The 15,685-nt window shown below is 57.3% G+C and overlaps 4 protein-coding genes across 4 annotated transcripts; 2 read left to right on the top strand and 2 right to left on the bottom strand.

Moving 5' to 3' along the window:
• Positions 1-994: 994 nt before the first annotated feature.
• Positions 995-2,088, bottom strand: PG998_010403 (uncharacterized protein; the record flags this gene model as incomplete). The annotated part of the gene is made up of 5 exons (XM_066877219.1): positions 995-1,181; positions 1,247-1,570; positions 1,647-1,753; positions 1,819-1,983; positions 2,047-2,088. The coding sequence occupies 5 exons, from the start codon at positions 2,086-2,088 to the stop codon at positions 995-997; spliced, it is 825 nt and encodes a 274-aa protein (XP_066726273.1).
• A 483-nt stretch (positions 2,089-2,571) lies between these two features.
• PG998_010402 (polyketide synthase) lies at positions 2,572-9,548 on the bottom strand (the record flags this gene model as incomplete). Its single annotated transcript, XM_066877218.1, has 7 exons — positions 2,572-3,486; positions 3,569-8,062; positions 8,121-8,470; positions 8,525-8,703; positions 8,763-8,832; positions 8,883-9,146; positions 9,257-9,548. Coding segments are annotated over 7 exons (6,564 nt in total), but the record flags the coding sequence as incomplete, so codon positions are not given.
• Positions 9,549-11,064: 1,516 nt separating this feature from the next.
• Positions 11,065-12,047, top strand: PG998_010401 (uncharacterized protein; the record flags this gene model as incomplete). Its single annotated transcript, XM_066877217.1, has 3 exons — positions 11,065-11,106; positions 11,176-11,613; positions 11,685-12,047. 3 exons carry the CDS (start codon positions 11,065-11,067, stop codon positions 12,045-12,047), a joined length of 843 nt encoding a protein of 280 aa, XP_066726271.1.
• Positions 12,048-13,558: 1,511 nt separating this feature from the next.
• Positions 13,559-15,317, top strand: PG998_010400 (uncharacterized protein; the record flags this gene model as incomplete). Its single annotated transcript, XM_066877216.1, has 2 exons — positions 13,559-13,926; positions 14,003-15,317. The coding sequence occupies 2 exons, from the start codon at positions 13,559-13,561 to the stop codon at positions 15,315-15,317; spliced, it is 1,683 nt and encodes a 560-aa protein (XP_066726270.1).
• Between the last annotated feature and the right edge of the window lie 368 nt (positions 15,318-15,685).

Raw genomic sequence — 15,685 nt, 5'->3', positions numbered from 1 at the left:
GTGGAGGTCCGAGTCTAACCTTATCTATTATGGGTCACGATTTCCATTATGTAAGTGCAGTCAGCGCTTCCCCCAACGGCCCAAGACATTACAATATCATAGGTTACGACACGATAGTTTAAATTTCACGACCCTAATAGCTGTTGGTTAGCTACGGCTGATCGCAAAGGATCGTTCATCCAGCAGAAGTGTGAGGGAACCTGCTGTCACTGAGACCGAAGGGGGTTCGGAAAGGGGCCATGCAAGACTATACAGAACATAGGAGCATCGTCGGTAAAGCCGGCCTGACGGGATAGAAATTTGTCTGGATGAGAGATAGTATATGTTCACGGGCTACTCTAGGGGTATTGCGCTGAAAAGAATTTGATGACGCCCGACTCGGCGTCGGACATCACCATGAATTGATCTGTCAGCGCCGTCGAGGCACACTATTCTTTTTCTTTTCATGTTCGAAGTTTCTATAATCACACCTACCAACTCTAGCCAATCATGCGAAGAACAAGTGACAAATTACCTACACCGGTCGTAACAGCGATGACTTTGAGCCTTGATCGCCTTGGCTCAAAGGTGGTACATCTCGATCTGACCGCAGCTAGTCGGATTCCTCCAAAACATGGCTATATACCCAGAGCTTGAGCAGTCTGCTTATTTGATCTACAAGAGATATCCAAATGGGATTACTGCTATGGATCCGAATGGCCTCGGCTTAAATCCCTTCTGGATAATTCTTTTCCGTGGTTCCCAGTTGGTGTAGAAGAGGATCGCTTATATATGAAGGCTTGCTTTTGGCGGTGCTTCATAGATGAACTAATGTTATTTGGATTTCAGTATGCTTTCAAGTCAGCTGGTACTTGAAGACACGTAAAATAAGCAATCAGATTTCCAAAAATGCAACTGAATAAAGTACTGTAAATTCTACGTCCCGGTTGCTAGACACCCAGTCATGATGTGATCTGGCCTCAAACATCCAATCCCGCTTGTTGCGCGAGCCTGACTACAGCCACTGCTTGGTGCCGTAATGCGAGATGAAGTCTCCGCCGTTCTCCTGGACAGTGGCCTTTTCCCACACCGACCTCACGGCGCGGACGGATTCCTCTGGGGTGATAGGGCCAGCGAAATGGGGGCATATTCGACAAACTTCTGCATCATGCCTCCCATACTCTTCAGTTGGTCCTCGGTCGCTGCAACACAATCACGTTCAATCAGTTGACCATTTTAACGCAGCGAGGGAAACAAATGCATGAACTCACCATTCGCAAAATTGCCTGTATCGACGACACCGGGGCTGATGCCCAGGAACAAGACGCCATCCTTCTTGTACTGGGCATTGAACTTGGCGACGACCATGTTCAAGGCGGTTTTACTGATGGCGTAAAGGGGGCCCATTCCGACCTCGTACTTGTTGACCAGTTCCGCATCCGCCATTCCGGTAGAGATGGCCACGACCTTCTTGGCCTGGCCCTTGAGAATGAGCGGCATGAACAGGTTGTAGAGATGGATGACGGCGACGACATTGATATCGAAAGCCTTCTTCAAGTCATCTTCAAGCTCCTGTGGCTTGTTGGTACCCCTGGGTCACAGGTTTCGACAAATTAGCTAGGGACTACTCTCAATGCACTAATGTAATGATCAGCAGTTGGACTTACAAGACGCCGATGGAATCATATGCATCAAACTGGGAGACGTAAGCAGCACTCGCCACAAGGTAGTCGAGGCTCCCGCCGGTGATCTTGGCGGTATCTTCGGCGGCTCTCTGCAAGCGTCTTGTCAGTCCTCGCCCATGATTCGTCTTCCAATCCGCCGGAGCAAGTTTCTCACCTTGAGAGCCTCGTAGTTGGTCAATTCAGCCTCCAGGAGATGGATGTTGGAGCGGTCTTTGAGATCTGCGTCTTCGGACACCTTCTTGGAAGTCTCGGCCTTGTTGCGGACCGTTCCGATCACGGTGTTGTTAGGATCAGAGGAGATCTGGCGGAGGAACTCGTACTAGGTAGCCGTGTCAGTCAATTGATACATTGCGATAGTAAGTGCAGAGGATGTAGGACGTACACCGATCCCTCTAGCAACACCGGCGATGACGTAAGAAGGCATGGTGGAAATAGATTTGGAGTGTTTGAGTGGGATGAGGGCGAATGTGATCTGGTTGAGGATGTGAGACACTTACCTTCATGCTGGGTGCGAGTCGACTTTTTATGTTGCCATCTCAGGCTCTGGTGAAGCCAGTCTCGTTCATGGCGATATGTCAGCGGCTTGGCAAGGGGGTCTTTCAAAGTTGCCCAAAATCTATTTACGAGCCGCACCTGCATTAGCGTACGTCTCCCCGCGCCCCCGTAGTCGTCCGTGCCGATTACAAATGCATCATCACAAAGTCATGTATGCTGGAAGCCAGTGCCATTTTGCGAGGTCAAGTATTATCTATTACTAAGTCTATCGAGTTGCTTCCAAAAGACCCGCCTAATGAATGAATAAGTAAATATGCAACCAAGATAAGTATGTACCTGAACCCGACATGACAATCTCCGGGCCTAATTTGTAAACACAGCACACAACAACAACTAGGTACAGAAGAAAACACTACAATGCCAACCATCTATATGTTTCTCTTTTCCCTTCCCGTTCCGCCGTCAAAGTTTCGCCAGTAGCCCAGACAGTCGCGAGACTATGCCTTGCTGCCCCCGACGTCTTGCTCACGATCAGTGCCGCCAGCTCCGTGACATTGGCCGAAGTCAGCAGCTCCAGGATCTGCAGGTTGGCGCCCAGCTCGCGCGTGATCCAGTTGCGCACCTCGATGGCCGTGAGCGAGTCGAGGCCGTAGCTCGTCATGGACCGCTGCGCGTCGACGTCGTCCCGCGCCACCGAGAGCACCTCGCTGAGCTTCTGCAGGATGCCCTGCGTCGCCACCTCGACCATCTCCTCGCCGCCCTTGGCGGCCCGGTAGGCGTCGCGGTACGAGACGATGGCCGCGCTGGCGCCGCCCGAGGCCACCATGTTGGCCAAGGCCGCCGTCTTGAGGTGGGCGAAGCGCGGGTCGCTGGCGTAGTAGGGCAGCGCGCCCGTCGTGCCGTTGGGCACCAGCTTCAGACCCGTCAGGCACTGGGCCGGGCAGTTGCCCGACGTGGCCACGGCGAGCAAGGCCAACACCTCGGTCTCCGAGACGGACTCGTTGCCAAAGTTCTTGAGGATATCTTCCTCGCGCTTGGCGTTTTCCGCAATGTAGCCCGCGCCCGTGACGGCCGTCAGGTCCAGGGCGACGCCCGGCAGGCCTTGGCGGTTGCGATAGGCGGCGAATCCATCGAGGAAAGTATTGGCTGCGGCATAGGCAGCTTGGCCACGGCTTCCAAGGACACCGGCCGCCGAGGAGAAAAGGACAAAGTAGTCGAGCTTGGCGTTGGCCGACATTAGAGCGTTATGCAAGTTCCAAGTGCCGTCGACCTTGGAGCGTACAGCATCTGTGAACGACTCATGCGACATGTCCTCAAAGACACCGTCCTGCGATTTGTTGAAGTCAGTACATATCCAATCAATTTTGTTCATGTGAGTGGGTAGGGTGTGTGTGTGCTTTGTGACTTACATGAAGAACCATGGCAGCGTGAACAACACCACAGATAGGGGGAAGCGTCTTGGCGCACTGGCTGACGAGCAGGCGGACCTGCTGCTCACTGGCGACATCGCAAGTCTTGACCACGATGTTGGCCTTGCTGGCCGACTCGCGGATGACCTTCTTGACCTTCTTGTCGCTGCCCCCGCTTCTCGACACCAGCACAATGTGACGCGCGCCGTGAGCGACCATCCACTTGGCCATGCTGCGGCCCAGACCACCGGTGCCGCCGATAATGACGTGCGTGCCGTTGGGGTTGAGGTTCGCGCCAGCCGTGGAGTGCGCGATCTTGACCTGCTCGCCGCGGCGGGGCGCCACGACGACGGGGTGGAAGACACCCTGCTGGACTAGCTGCAAGCCCTTTTGCAGATCCGAGACAGGCAGGACCAAAACGCCGCCCAGGGGCTTGAAGGCGCCTTGGGCGAACGCGTCGGCCACGGCACCCAGCGCCGCCGCCATGACCTGAGGTCGGGCCGTGGCCAGCTTGGGCATGTTGATGGTCGTGAAGGTGACGTTCTCGGCCAGGTGGTGCTTGCCGCCATGGCCGTCGTCGCGGCCACTGATGGAGCTCTGGATCTCCACGATGCGGCCGAACGGAGCCACGCAGTCCCAGACCTTGGACTCATCCGCCGCCGAGCTGCCGTTGGTGTTGCCGCACGACGTGGTGAGGACCGCGTCCATGCCGTGACCCTGCGTGGCGGTTCGCGCCTCCCGCTCGAAGTACAGGCTGGCCGTGCACAGGATGCGGGCCGCATCGACACCGCTGGACTTGGCGACGGCCTCGCGTCTCTCCTCGTCGCTGACCACAATGTACGTGTCGGCGCCCAAGTGCTGTGCGACGCGGACGGCGGCCAGACCGGCGTCGCCGCTGACCTGCACGAGGACTTTCTCGCCGCGGCGGATGCGCGCCACCTCGGCGAGGGCGTAATAAGCAGCCCCGAATCCGTGGGGGATCATGGCAGCGTCCTCAAAGGTGCAGCCCCTGGGGATGGGGATGGCGCTGGTGCCGCGCGCTCGGGCGTGTGTGCCGAATCTGGCTTCGGTCAGGAGGCACACCTTGTCGCCGGACTGGATGTTGGCCACAGCACTGCCCGTGCGGGTGACGACACCGCTGCAGGATCTCATCGGCAGCGGAGCCGACGCCTGGTCGCTCATGATGGCGGCGACGTCGTCGGGGCTCAGACTGCTGGCCTTGACCTCGATCTCCACCTCGTCGTCGCCTAGAGGGGTCGAACCAAGTGCTGCATCTTCGAAGTACAGTGCGTCAAGCGACCCCTCCACCTCGGTTCCCAGTTGGACCTGGCGGCCGGACTGGGCGAAGGTCTGCAAGTAGGGCACCGAAGGGCCGCACTCGCGGTGCACCCGCAAGTCCATGTCGACATCTGACACGATGCGGGGCACGACAAGCACGCCGTCCTGTTCCGCGAACTCGACCTCGGCCTCGGGGTTGTCAGTCAGGACAGTCCGCCGGAAGGCATCCTCAATCAGCTCGGCTTGGCCATCGGCGTCCAAGCAGCTGTTGGGCTCCAGGTCGAGCGTGACAGCGGTCTTGCCGAGCTCGGAGCGGGCAGTGCGGATCAGACCCAGAGCCATGTTGGCATTGGGGTTGGTCGGGACGCGAGAGGCGCCACGGGTCACCCACATCAGGCCACCGCTCTGGACGATTAACTGCTGGATCTTCTCGAACTTGGGCTTGCTGATGGACGCCAACAAGGGCTCGTCCAGCTCGGTCAGAACCACGAAGAGCCCCGAGTAGTTAGTGAGGTCGTCCAACGTAGACACGGTGGCGGTAACTTCGGTGTGCTGCTCAATCGTCTGGCTCAGTGCCTGCACGAGTGCGTCGCTACTGGGTCGCTCCGTGACAATCACCACGCGGCGACCGTGGGTGTCAATGTGCGCTTTGCTGACCCCATTCAGCTGAGGCTCTCGGGTCTGTTCCCACTGCACTGAGAAGCAGAGCTCTCTTGGCATGGTCGGCTCCAATCTCGTCCGCTTGACCGACGACAGCTCGACGCCGGCCATGGTGACCAGGGGCGTTTCGCTGCCGGCGGGGAAGATCAGCTCCGTCGTAAAGGTCTCCGTCTTTTCGTCTCGGATGGAGTTGACTACGAACTTGCGGCCCTCGGACGCTCGGTCATGCTGGCCCTTCGACAAATTAACCTGAATTTGCTTTATGGCTGACGGTAGCGTCGGTAAAGCAGTTCCTTCGATACCACAGCCTATCTGAGTTACCTGCATCATTGAATCCAAGAAGGCCGGGTGCATGACGTAAGGGCTTTCATGTTCCGAGGGCATCCGGAAGTGCGTCTCCATCTGCGAGCACTGCACGCTGTAGATGTTGTCGTGGACGGTCATGTTCTTCATGGTCCAGAACTCGAGCGGGTACGTGGTCCCCTCGGCGCCCATGTTGAGGTAGAACTGGGCGGCCGGGAACTGCACGGCATCTTTGGGGATGGACTGTCGGCGGTGCTTGGGGCGCGGGGCAACAGAGACGCCATTTACCGACGCAGGCTTCGCTTCCACGAGACCACGGCAGTGCTCCAGCCACCCTCGCTGCGGCTCGTAGCTGATGATATGGAACTCGTCGCGGGCCGTGCTACTGTCTCGGCAGGGCCGGAAGTTGACCATCATCTCGACCTGCTGGTTCTCCATCAAGAAGAGGTGCTCTTTGACCTTGAGATCGCGCACCTCGAAGCCTGCCGCTTCTATACCGTTCATGATGGCGCGCTGGCTGGCGGCTTCGATGATCATGGAGAGGAAGCTGGACATGGGGAAGACGATGCGCTCCTGGAAGATGTTCTCCCTCATCCAGGGGATGTCGTCGAGACGGAGGAAGTTGCGCCACGTCGGCTCGAGGTCGCTGCTCCAGTCGGCCAGAGTTCCGAGCAGGTCGTGGCGCGCGAACGGCTTCAGACGATGCTGCTTGGTGATTCGGCTCTCGTACCAATAGCGCTGGCGCGACCAGGGATAGGCGTAGAGGAAGGGGATGAGCACCGGCTTCTCCACCTCGGCGCGGTTGTGGTTGACGTTGAAGAAGTCCATGCCCTCGTAGCCGCGCATGAAGAGGTGTCCTGCCAACTCCAGACACGTCTCGGTGGCGTCGCGGTTCCTCGCCAGCGCCGACAGATACGACGGTGCCTTGGACGCCGGAAGCCCCGAAGCCTTGAGCGACTGCATGATGGGCCCCTTGAGGGCCGCGGCAGGACCGATCTCGATGAGGACGTCCGGCGCAGCCTCCTGGGCCAGCTTTTGCAGCGCCTTGCTGAAGCGCACGGGGTTGGTCAGGTTGTCCACCCAGTACTGGGGGCCGAGCTCGTCGGTGCGGATCTTGCGCGAGCGGACCGACGAGAAGAACTCCACGGAGCCGTTGGTCTCGCAGAGCTTGATGTTGGCAATGGCTTCGAGGTACGAGTCGGCAATGAGCTGCATGTGAGGGCTGTGGTAGGCCACGTCCACCTGCAGCTTGCGGTTGAACAGCCCGCGGCTCGTCAGGTTGGCGCCGATTATGTCGATGGCCTCGGCGTCGCCCGAGACCGTGGTAGACTCGGGCGAGTTTTCGCAGGCAGCCACGGCGCGCAAGCCACGCGGCAGCTGCTTGAGTATCGGCTGCAGCTCGTCGGCGCCCATGCCTACTGCCATCATAGCTCCTTCAATATCGGCGTGGGCCTTCTTGAGGTGCACAATGGCTTGACCACGGCAGTAGGCGGCCGACATGGCGCCCTCGAGCGTCAGAGCACCCGCCGCGTAGGCTGCGCCGATCTCGCCACTGGAGTGACCGGTGACGGCCGAGGGCTTGACGCCCCACGACGCCAAGAGGTCGACCAGAGCTATCTGCACCGCGCTGCAGATGGGCTGACTGATGTGGGCCTTGTTGACCTGAGACTCTTCCTTGGTCCGCAGCAGCTCTTCCAGCAGCGAGAAGTCGGATCCGATCCGCAGCAGATGCTGGTCCGCTCTCTGGATGGCAGAAGCGAAGACGGGATGGGATGTGAGGAGCTCGCGGCCCATGGCGAACCATTGGGCACCTTGGCCTGTGAAGACGAAGGCGACCTTGGGCGACTTGGCCGCCGCCCTTCTTGGGATGGCATCTGCGCTGTTGAGCGCCACGGCCAGCGAACTGCACACGTCGGTGACGATGGCAACGCGCCAGGGCATGTGCGAGCGGCGCTGGCAGAGGGTGTAGGCCAGGTTTCGCGGCATGGTGGTCTGATACAGCTCGGCGTGCTGTTCCAGGAAGATACCAAGCTTCTCCATGCTCTGTCGGAGGGCGGCTTCGTCGTTGGCACTCAGCACGAATAACCGCTTGAGCATGATGTGGTCACTAGTCTTGGCAATGTCGAACAGGGATTCCGAGTCCTCTGGCGGCGCAGCTTGCAATATCGCATGCCCGTTCGATCCGCTGTATCCAAAGTTGTTGACGCAGACATACTGTTGCTTGAAACCGATCGGCTTTTGTCTGGTGGGGATCTACGCGCAGGGTAGTCAGCTATGTGTTCGACAAGGGAGGACATTTTCCATCACTCACCTCCATGTTCCACTTGGTGAGCGGTATCTTGGGGTTCGCTTGCTCGAAGTCCGCATTGGGGACCACGAACCCCTTTTCCAACATCAAGGCCGCCTTGATAACGGAGATGATGCCGCTGGCGTTCTCCAGATGGCCAATGTTGGACTTGACCGATCCCAGCTGGAGAGGGTCTTCGCCCGATCGCCCTTTGCTCAGTGCTCGGAAAATGGCCGTGGCCTCAATGGGATCGCCGACGGCCGTGCCTGTGCCGTGGGCCTCGAAGAAGCCGACCTTTTCGGGGCTGATCTTGGCTTGCTCCATGACGTTGCGCACCAATCTCTCCTGCTCTTCCGAGCTCGGCGCGACGATTCCTAGCGAGATCAGTCAGTAAGCAAACACCAAGGAGAACAGGCCAAGGTACGTACCAACGGTTCTGCCGTTGTGGCTGAGACCCGTGTGTGCAATCACGGCACGGACGTGGTCCTTGTCTTCCAGTGCCTTGTCGAGCGGCTTTAATATGATGCACCCGGCACCCTCGCCGCGGGCGTAACCCGACTTGGCGCGGTGGTCGAAAGCATATGTCTTGCCGGACTCGGCGAAAAGTCTACTGCTTGTCAGCATCCAACATGTTTCCATTGGAGGTCTTTGTTGGTCAATGCCTACCGCAACTTGGCCATGGACACCCATACGTCAGGCTGGGTTATGAGATGTGATGCGCCGACGATGGCCTGGTCTGACTCCCCGAACGGATGCTCTGCACCGCCATGTGGATGGCGTGCATACTCGAAGAGCAGGCGGTATCGACAGTAAACGTCGGACCTCGCAGGTTGAAAAAGTAGGCGATACGACCGGCCAAGAAGGCGCCCTGGGCACCGGTGGGATCGTACATGGGCGCATCGTCGAGGTCGCGGAGGTTGCCCATGCGGTGCTCGTTGTCCGGGCCGCCAACAAACACACCGATCCGCTTCCCGGTGATCTGCTCTTTGGGAATTCCGGCATTCTCGATAGCTTCATAGGTGCACTCCAGCAGAATACGTTGTGTGGGGTCTGTTACCAGGGCACAGGGTTAGATCAAAGTTAGATCAAAGTCACGATGCAAGGTAGGCGGTAGCAGGTAAGTAGGTTAAAAAAGAATGCAAGACGGGCAAAGGTCATACCCATGGTCTCTGCCTCCTTCTTGGTCATGTCGAAGAAGCCGGGGTCGAACATCTCCAAGTCTTGTGATATGAAATAACCTCCTTGCGAGTTGAGGGTACCCTTCTTCTCCGGGTTCGGGTGGTTGTAGGCTTCCTGGTTGAACCGGTCTTTCGGGATCTTGGACCACCCGCTTCGGCATTTCGTCAACAGCTTCCAAAAGTCGTCGGGCGTGGAGACGTCGCCGGGCAGGCGGCAGGCCATGCCGACAATGGCAATCGGCATCAAATCGTTGGACGCCATGATGTTGGATAACTAGGGAAGAAACAAATCAAGAAACGAACGGCAACAGTAGCTGTGACTGGAATACCAAAGTGAGATAGTGATACAAGATGACTGTACAGGTCGGGTTTTCCGTGCTCATATATGGGTCGAGATGGAGAATACGCTGGAGGTGCTGCCGCTGGACCAAGTGCCCGCGGACCAATCCCAGTAGTCTCTCGGAGGATTCGTCCCTGTCGTGTCTTGGCAGGACAGTCTTCTGGCGGCGTTGTCTGAGGAGAGCTAAATGGCCGGCCGACGATGGCATGTCTGTGTGACATGTGCCAGCGTATGCGCGAGCGCACGGAACAGGCCCCGCGGAGACGCCCTGGCTCGCCGGATCAGCTGCGGAAAAGCGAAGTCTAAAGACGCCAATGCTTCGGGTAAGAAGCACGATACGGACCGAGCAGGGTGTCTGAGGCTGGTTCGAGTTGCCACAAAGAGGCCGCAACGGGCACTGGGATGGAGAAGATGGGCGCGGCGGGTGCCTGACGCGTCCAGATGTTGACTCGATTAACAATCCAGACAGGGCCAGGCTTTGCATGACTTGCCCAGAGAAGGTTTTCTAGACAGATTCGCCCCGCGGACAGGGGGCATCTGTCTCTGCTTCGACATGGTGGACTTGAGTCCTGAGCGAACACATGGTGACCCATCGGGATCGATCAAGCATGCATGCAGGCACTGGCACAAAAGCCTACCGGACAGGAGAATGGAGAAAGTCAGCAGCAGAGCGTGCGGGATGTCGTGGTTGGTTCGGACATCCAAGCTTTCCTCCAGCAACCAGACTAGCCCAAAGGCAGCACGAGCCTTGGTGGTGGGAAATCTAAACGTTGTGTGCTTAGTCGCGCAGTGCAGGTCCTAGCCGTCGTAGTGCTACCGTTGGCCTTCGTTGTGAAATCTAGTGTTTAAAATTAGCCATGACAGTCAAGCCACTCCATTTAGCGTCGGCTTCCGAATCCCATCCATCCCATCCTATTTGCATTCGATATCTGCAGGTAAATGGCACCGGTCCTTCCATTCCTGTCAACGATCCGCGCAGCCCCCCTGCCGGATCTGGGAAGACGGGCAAAGTCTCGACTACTACAGATTGCATGGCGCATCGGGGCCGGCGAAGAATGAATGCTTGTACCGGCTAGCGTAACCCAGTTTGTCGAGATGGGACGGCCACAAGACGACGATTGGCTGACTAACAGACAGTATTGGCGAGCTTTGTGTCGTGAAAGAAAGATGCACCCAGACCTCGACTAGAATACCAGTGCCGAGAGGGACCAGGACGGTTTGATAGGGAAAAGGCTAAAGCGACGTGACACCTAGTCCTGTAGTTGCTGCAGCCCCCTCGGAGAATACTTATACATTTCGACGTTCGCCGTTTCATGAATCTGCGAGTAGAAGATAAAGCATCACACTGACACGTCACTTCAGGAGAACCAGTTATCAATCAAGCCTCATCTTTCTCTATCTCGATACACCACCAGCCAAGGCTCCAACTCCACCAGCACATCTATTCACCATGAAGTTTCTCTGCTTGCCCGGTGCTTACGGAAGCGCAAAGGTATGGAAACGACTCAATAATTGTATGAACCCAGGGGAGAGAGTGACTAACCGATGCCGTTGAAAACAGAACTTCGGCGTTCAACTCGGTCCCTTTGCCAAGCACGTGGAAGATAGGGGTCTGGCCAACTTCACCTACACCCAAGGAGTTCACGAGGTGGACCCGCCGGCCGGATGGGAGCACTACTTCGGAGCTCGCCCGGTCTACCGCTTTATCGACTGCACCAGCGGCGATGGCGGCGATGCCTTTGAGATTCTCCGCCGGGTGCGGCACATCCCCCGCGGGTTGACGCCCGAGGCCACGTTGCGCCTCTTCAAGAAAGAGGATGACGAGGTCTTCGACACGAGCAGTGCCCAAGAGGCCCTCGATTCCATCTTCAAGACCATCGACGAGGACCCCGAGGTCGACGCTCTGATCGGATACTCGGAGGGAGCCATGCTGGCAGCCTCCATCTGTTGCGAGGAGGAGCGCCGACTCGAGAAGGAGGGCATCCCCAGACGCATAAAGGTATGCAGTTCAAGTGTCTTTCTAGCCATCTAAGCCACCAGCTGCTCACTAAAGTGGTTTCCGAAATCTAGTTCGCTATCTTCTTCGCCGGCTCTCCGCCTCTCGCTATCGAGGACGGCGAGTGTACCGCCAAGCTGGCCGACGAGTGCGGCCCCGTCATCGACATCCCGACCCTGCACGTCTTTGGAACTAACGACCCGTTGGTTTACTGCGCTGTGGCCCTGTACAACTCGTGCAACCCCGACACGGCCGAGCTTTACGACCACGGACTGGGCCACTTGGTCCCACGTGATGCGGATAACGTCGAGCAGCTCGGGGACATCCTGCAGAAGATCATCAAGAAGATTCAGAAGGCGGAGACGGCAGGCACTGGCACCCCCTGCAGCGAATACACTGAGTTCAGCGATTCGACCGACTGCAGTAAATCCGACTAGTTAGTTAGTAGACGGCATGGAGCTTGTTGGGGACTTGTGTATGTATGTGTTAGAGGAGACAAGGATGGCTGCTGGATATAGAACATTGTGTGTGAGGTTGGACAGGAGATTGGTTCGGGATCAGGTATCCAAGGATTTGACTTTTACCACTACTTGATCATCACTGCAGATACCACATAGGAAAGTAATGCATCGATTCATGCGAACTTCAACGGGTTGCCGCGTCCCCTAACCGATGATGTGTGGCCGAGTGCGGTCTGGAATGACCCTTGCGATGACCTTTTGGACCAAGTGAAGTCGAAATAGACTCTTCTGGAGGGGATGTTGCATTAGTGCAAAGCAGGCCCAGTTGGTAGTCGATGCTAATCCAGATTTGAATATCCATGATGCGTGCAATTACTGAATTCAAGTTTGACACACTCATCAACCCAGTTCGGTTATCCAAAAGAGGAGATGGGGTCAGTTAAAGGTGCTTCCGCAGGGTTTGATTTAGCAGTTGTTCAGGCCAGACGCTCGCTAACGACTCAAATTTAGCCACTGACGTGTGGTTGCAGGCAGGCCTTAATCAGCACCAATTCATTCCAGACCACTGAGCAATCCCAGATCAATCCTGCCCTAATTCATTTCACTCCCATCCGAATGCTTTTACAAAGAAGAAACCCATCATTACTGTATCTGCGATATAACCGGTTTCTCTCAGGCAGCCTGGTGGCCAACTGACACAGGCTGCCAGGTGCGTGTTTGCATATCAATCAGGACTGCGGCGACAAGTCCGGATGAGATCCGCGTCGGCGCAAAGGGTTGAACGATGTCTGGTTGCTGGGAATGCTTAAATTGATTAAATAACTTCATAATAGCTTTCTCCGATAACGATCATCACTCACCGCTACCATACGAGCCGATTGAGTCTTTCGTACGTCATTTCTATTCATACCGACTTTGCGTATTTGAGGACGCGAGTTCCGCGAGTGCCGCAGATGCAGATGCCAAGATGCTACGCTGATTGGCACAGGCTGGGGCTATCAGCTCGATAAGCCATTCTTCCCCTGCCGAACTTCCCATCTCCCATGTCGCCTTGCCATTAGGGCCATTAGGTTCAGATTAGCTGCCAGTTAAGATTGTCTGCCGCTGCACCGTAACCATGATCGTCCCTCAGCTCACAGCGAGCTGCCTGATTAGGCCTGGCGCGCCCATCTGTGCCACAACTGTGCCTTGGTGAAGTGCAGAGCTGTGCAGTGTTGCAGATGTCGTGATCACTACGGAGTACTACCTATCCAAAATCGGGGGCTGATAGCTGAGGGGTCGCGACAATTAGAAATGCGATCCCTTATCAGGATGAAGCTAAAGATGTATAAGGCCTCAAAAGGCCTCAAGGATCTCAAAGATCCCCAAACTCCGCCTTGCTCTTTTTTGCTCTGCTTTCCTTCATTCAACTTCTTGTTGTTCCTGGTCCAATTGTGGCCTTACCGGAGCTGCGGCAGCTGACCTTGTGGCCTAAAAGACGAGACGAGATGCGCGGAGTTCCCTCGCGGCTGCTGACGGCGGTCCACCTGGCCGGGTCCCTCTTAGGAGCAGCATGCACACCCGTCAACATCCCGAAACTTGGTGCTGTGGCGTCCGAGAGTTCCGTCTGTAGCCACATTGGCGTGGACCTCCTCAAGGCGGGCGGCAATGCGGCCGACGCCTTGGTCGGGACCGTCTTTTGCGTGGGTGTCATTGGCATGATGCACAGCGGCATCGGGGGTGGTGGCTTCATGCTCGTAAGGGCCCCCAACGGCACCTACGAGTTCATCGATTTCCGGGAAGTTGCACCGGCTGCTGCATTCGAGGATATGTACAAGAACAACACCGATGCGAGTCTCTACGGCGGTCTTGCCAGGTAAGTCATTCACAGTCCTCCGTAGATGGCAGGCAGATGGAGAGGCACAGGCTGACAGGGAGACGCTTTCGATTAGCGGGGTGCCCGGCGAGCTGCGGGGCTTGGAGTACCTGCACAATAACTACGGCGCTCTGCCCTGGGCCCAAGTCATGGCTCCGGCCATCAAAGTCGCCCGGAATGGATTCCAAGTCACCGAGGATCTCGTGCGCTACATGAACTCGGTCGGCGGCAATTTCTTCACCGAGGACCCGTCCTGGGCCATCGACTTCGCCCCCCATGGTTACCGCGTCAAGCTCAATGAGACCATGACCCGGAAGCGCTATGCCGACACGCTTGAGGCCATCGCCAACGAAGGGCCCAGCGCGTTTTACGCTGGTGCCATTGCTAAAGCCACCATCGCAGCATTGCAGGACGCCAACGGAACCATGACGGTGGATGATCTCCAGAACTACACCGTGGCCCTGCGCAAGCCTTCCAATATCACCTACCGCGGTTACAAGTTGACGGCTTGTGGTGCGCCTGCTGGCGGATCCGTGGCCTTGAGTGCCCTCAAGATTGTGGGCGGTTATGACGGCTTCGGGGACGACTCGCAGATTAATTTGACTACCCACCGCATCGACGAGGCCATGAGGTTTGCCTACGGCGAGCGCACCGAGCTGGGCGACCCTTCGTTCGTCGACGGGGTCCTGCAGTACCAGGACTCTATGCTCTCCGACGCGACCACGGCCGAGGTGCGCTCCAAGATCTCCGACTTGAAGACGCACAACGTGTCCTACTACGACCCCAAAGGCCTCGAGAGCCTCGAGACCCCCGGCACCAGTTACGTGGGCACGGCGGACAAGAGCGGCCTGGCCATCAGCTTGACCACCACCATCAACACCCTGTTCGGGTCGCGGGTCATGGTCCCCGAGACGGGCGTCATCATGAACAACGAGATGAACGACTTCTCCATCCCGGCTTCCAGCAACGCCTTCGGCTTCATCCCCAGCCCGGCCAACTTCATCAAGCCAGGCAAGCGTCCGCTGTCCTCTGTTTCGAACATGATCGCCGAGAGCGCCGACGGCAAGCTGTACCTGGTCGTGGGATCGGCGGGCGGCAGCCGCATCATCACGGCGACCATCCAGAACGTGCACAACGTCCTCGACCGCAACATGACGACGCCGCAGGCTTTGGCGCAGCCGCGACTGCACGACCAGCTCGTGCCCGACCAGGTCTCCTTCGAATACACGTACGACAACAGCACCGTGGCGTACATGAAGAGTCTCGGCCACAACGTGACGTGGGTGGCGCCGGGCCAGAGCACGGCGCAAGCCCTGAGGATGTTGCCGAATGGCACCTTCGAGGCGGCCGGCGAGCCAAGGCAGGCGAACTCGGGCGGATTCGCGGTCTAGGTGCGAGGCGGTCGCCGAGTCTGCGCTTTCATGGCACGGAGAAATTCCATTGTAGTTAGCTGCCGTATCGTATGTCATGTAATTGAAGGCAAGCCATCTCGACCCATGCCGCCCCATGCCATCCCATCTTTTGTTTCACGCGTGTTCGCCTCGACTTTCCCTGTGGCCCACCTCGTGAAGGTTCGTGAATGGTGCCGTCGCATGATTGGTGGAGTTTCTAAATTTACCATCAAACACTAGCCTCCCTGATGTAAACAACCAAAACCCGCTCTTCCCATTCTCCCCACTATCTCCATGCCGTGCCCCCTGTCCCCTGCCCCCTTCCCTCCAACTGCCGCTGATCGCTCCTTATCCGGCGCCTGCCGAAT

This window comes from Apiospora kogelbergensis (genome assembly GCF_038363985.1).
Source record: "Apiospora kogelbergensis strain CBS 113332 chromosome Unknown utg000007l_segment0_segment0, whole genome shotgun sequence".
Lineage (NCBI taxonomy): Eukaryota > Fungi > Ascomycota > Sordariomycetes > Amphisphaeriales > Apiosporaceae > Apiospora > Apiospora kogelbergensis.
This window is presented reverse-complemented; position numbering and strand designations above follow the sequence as displayed.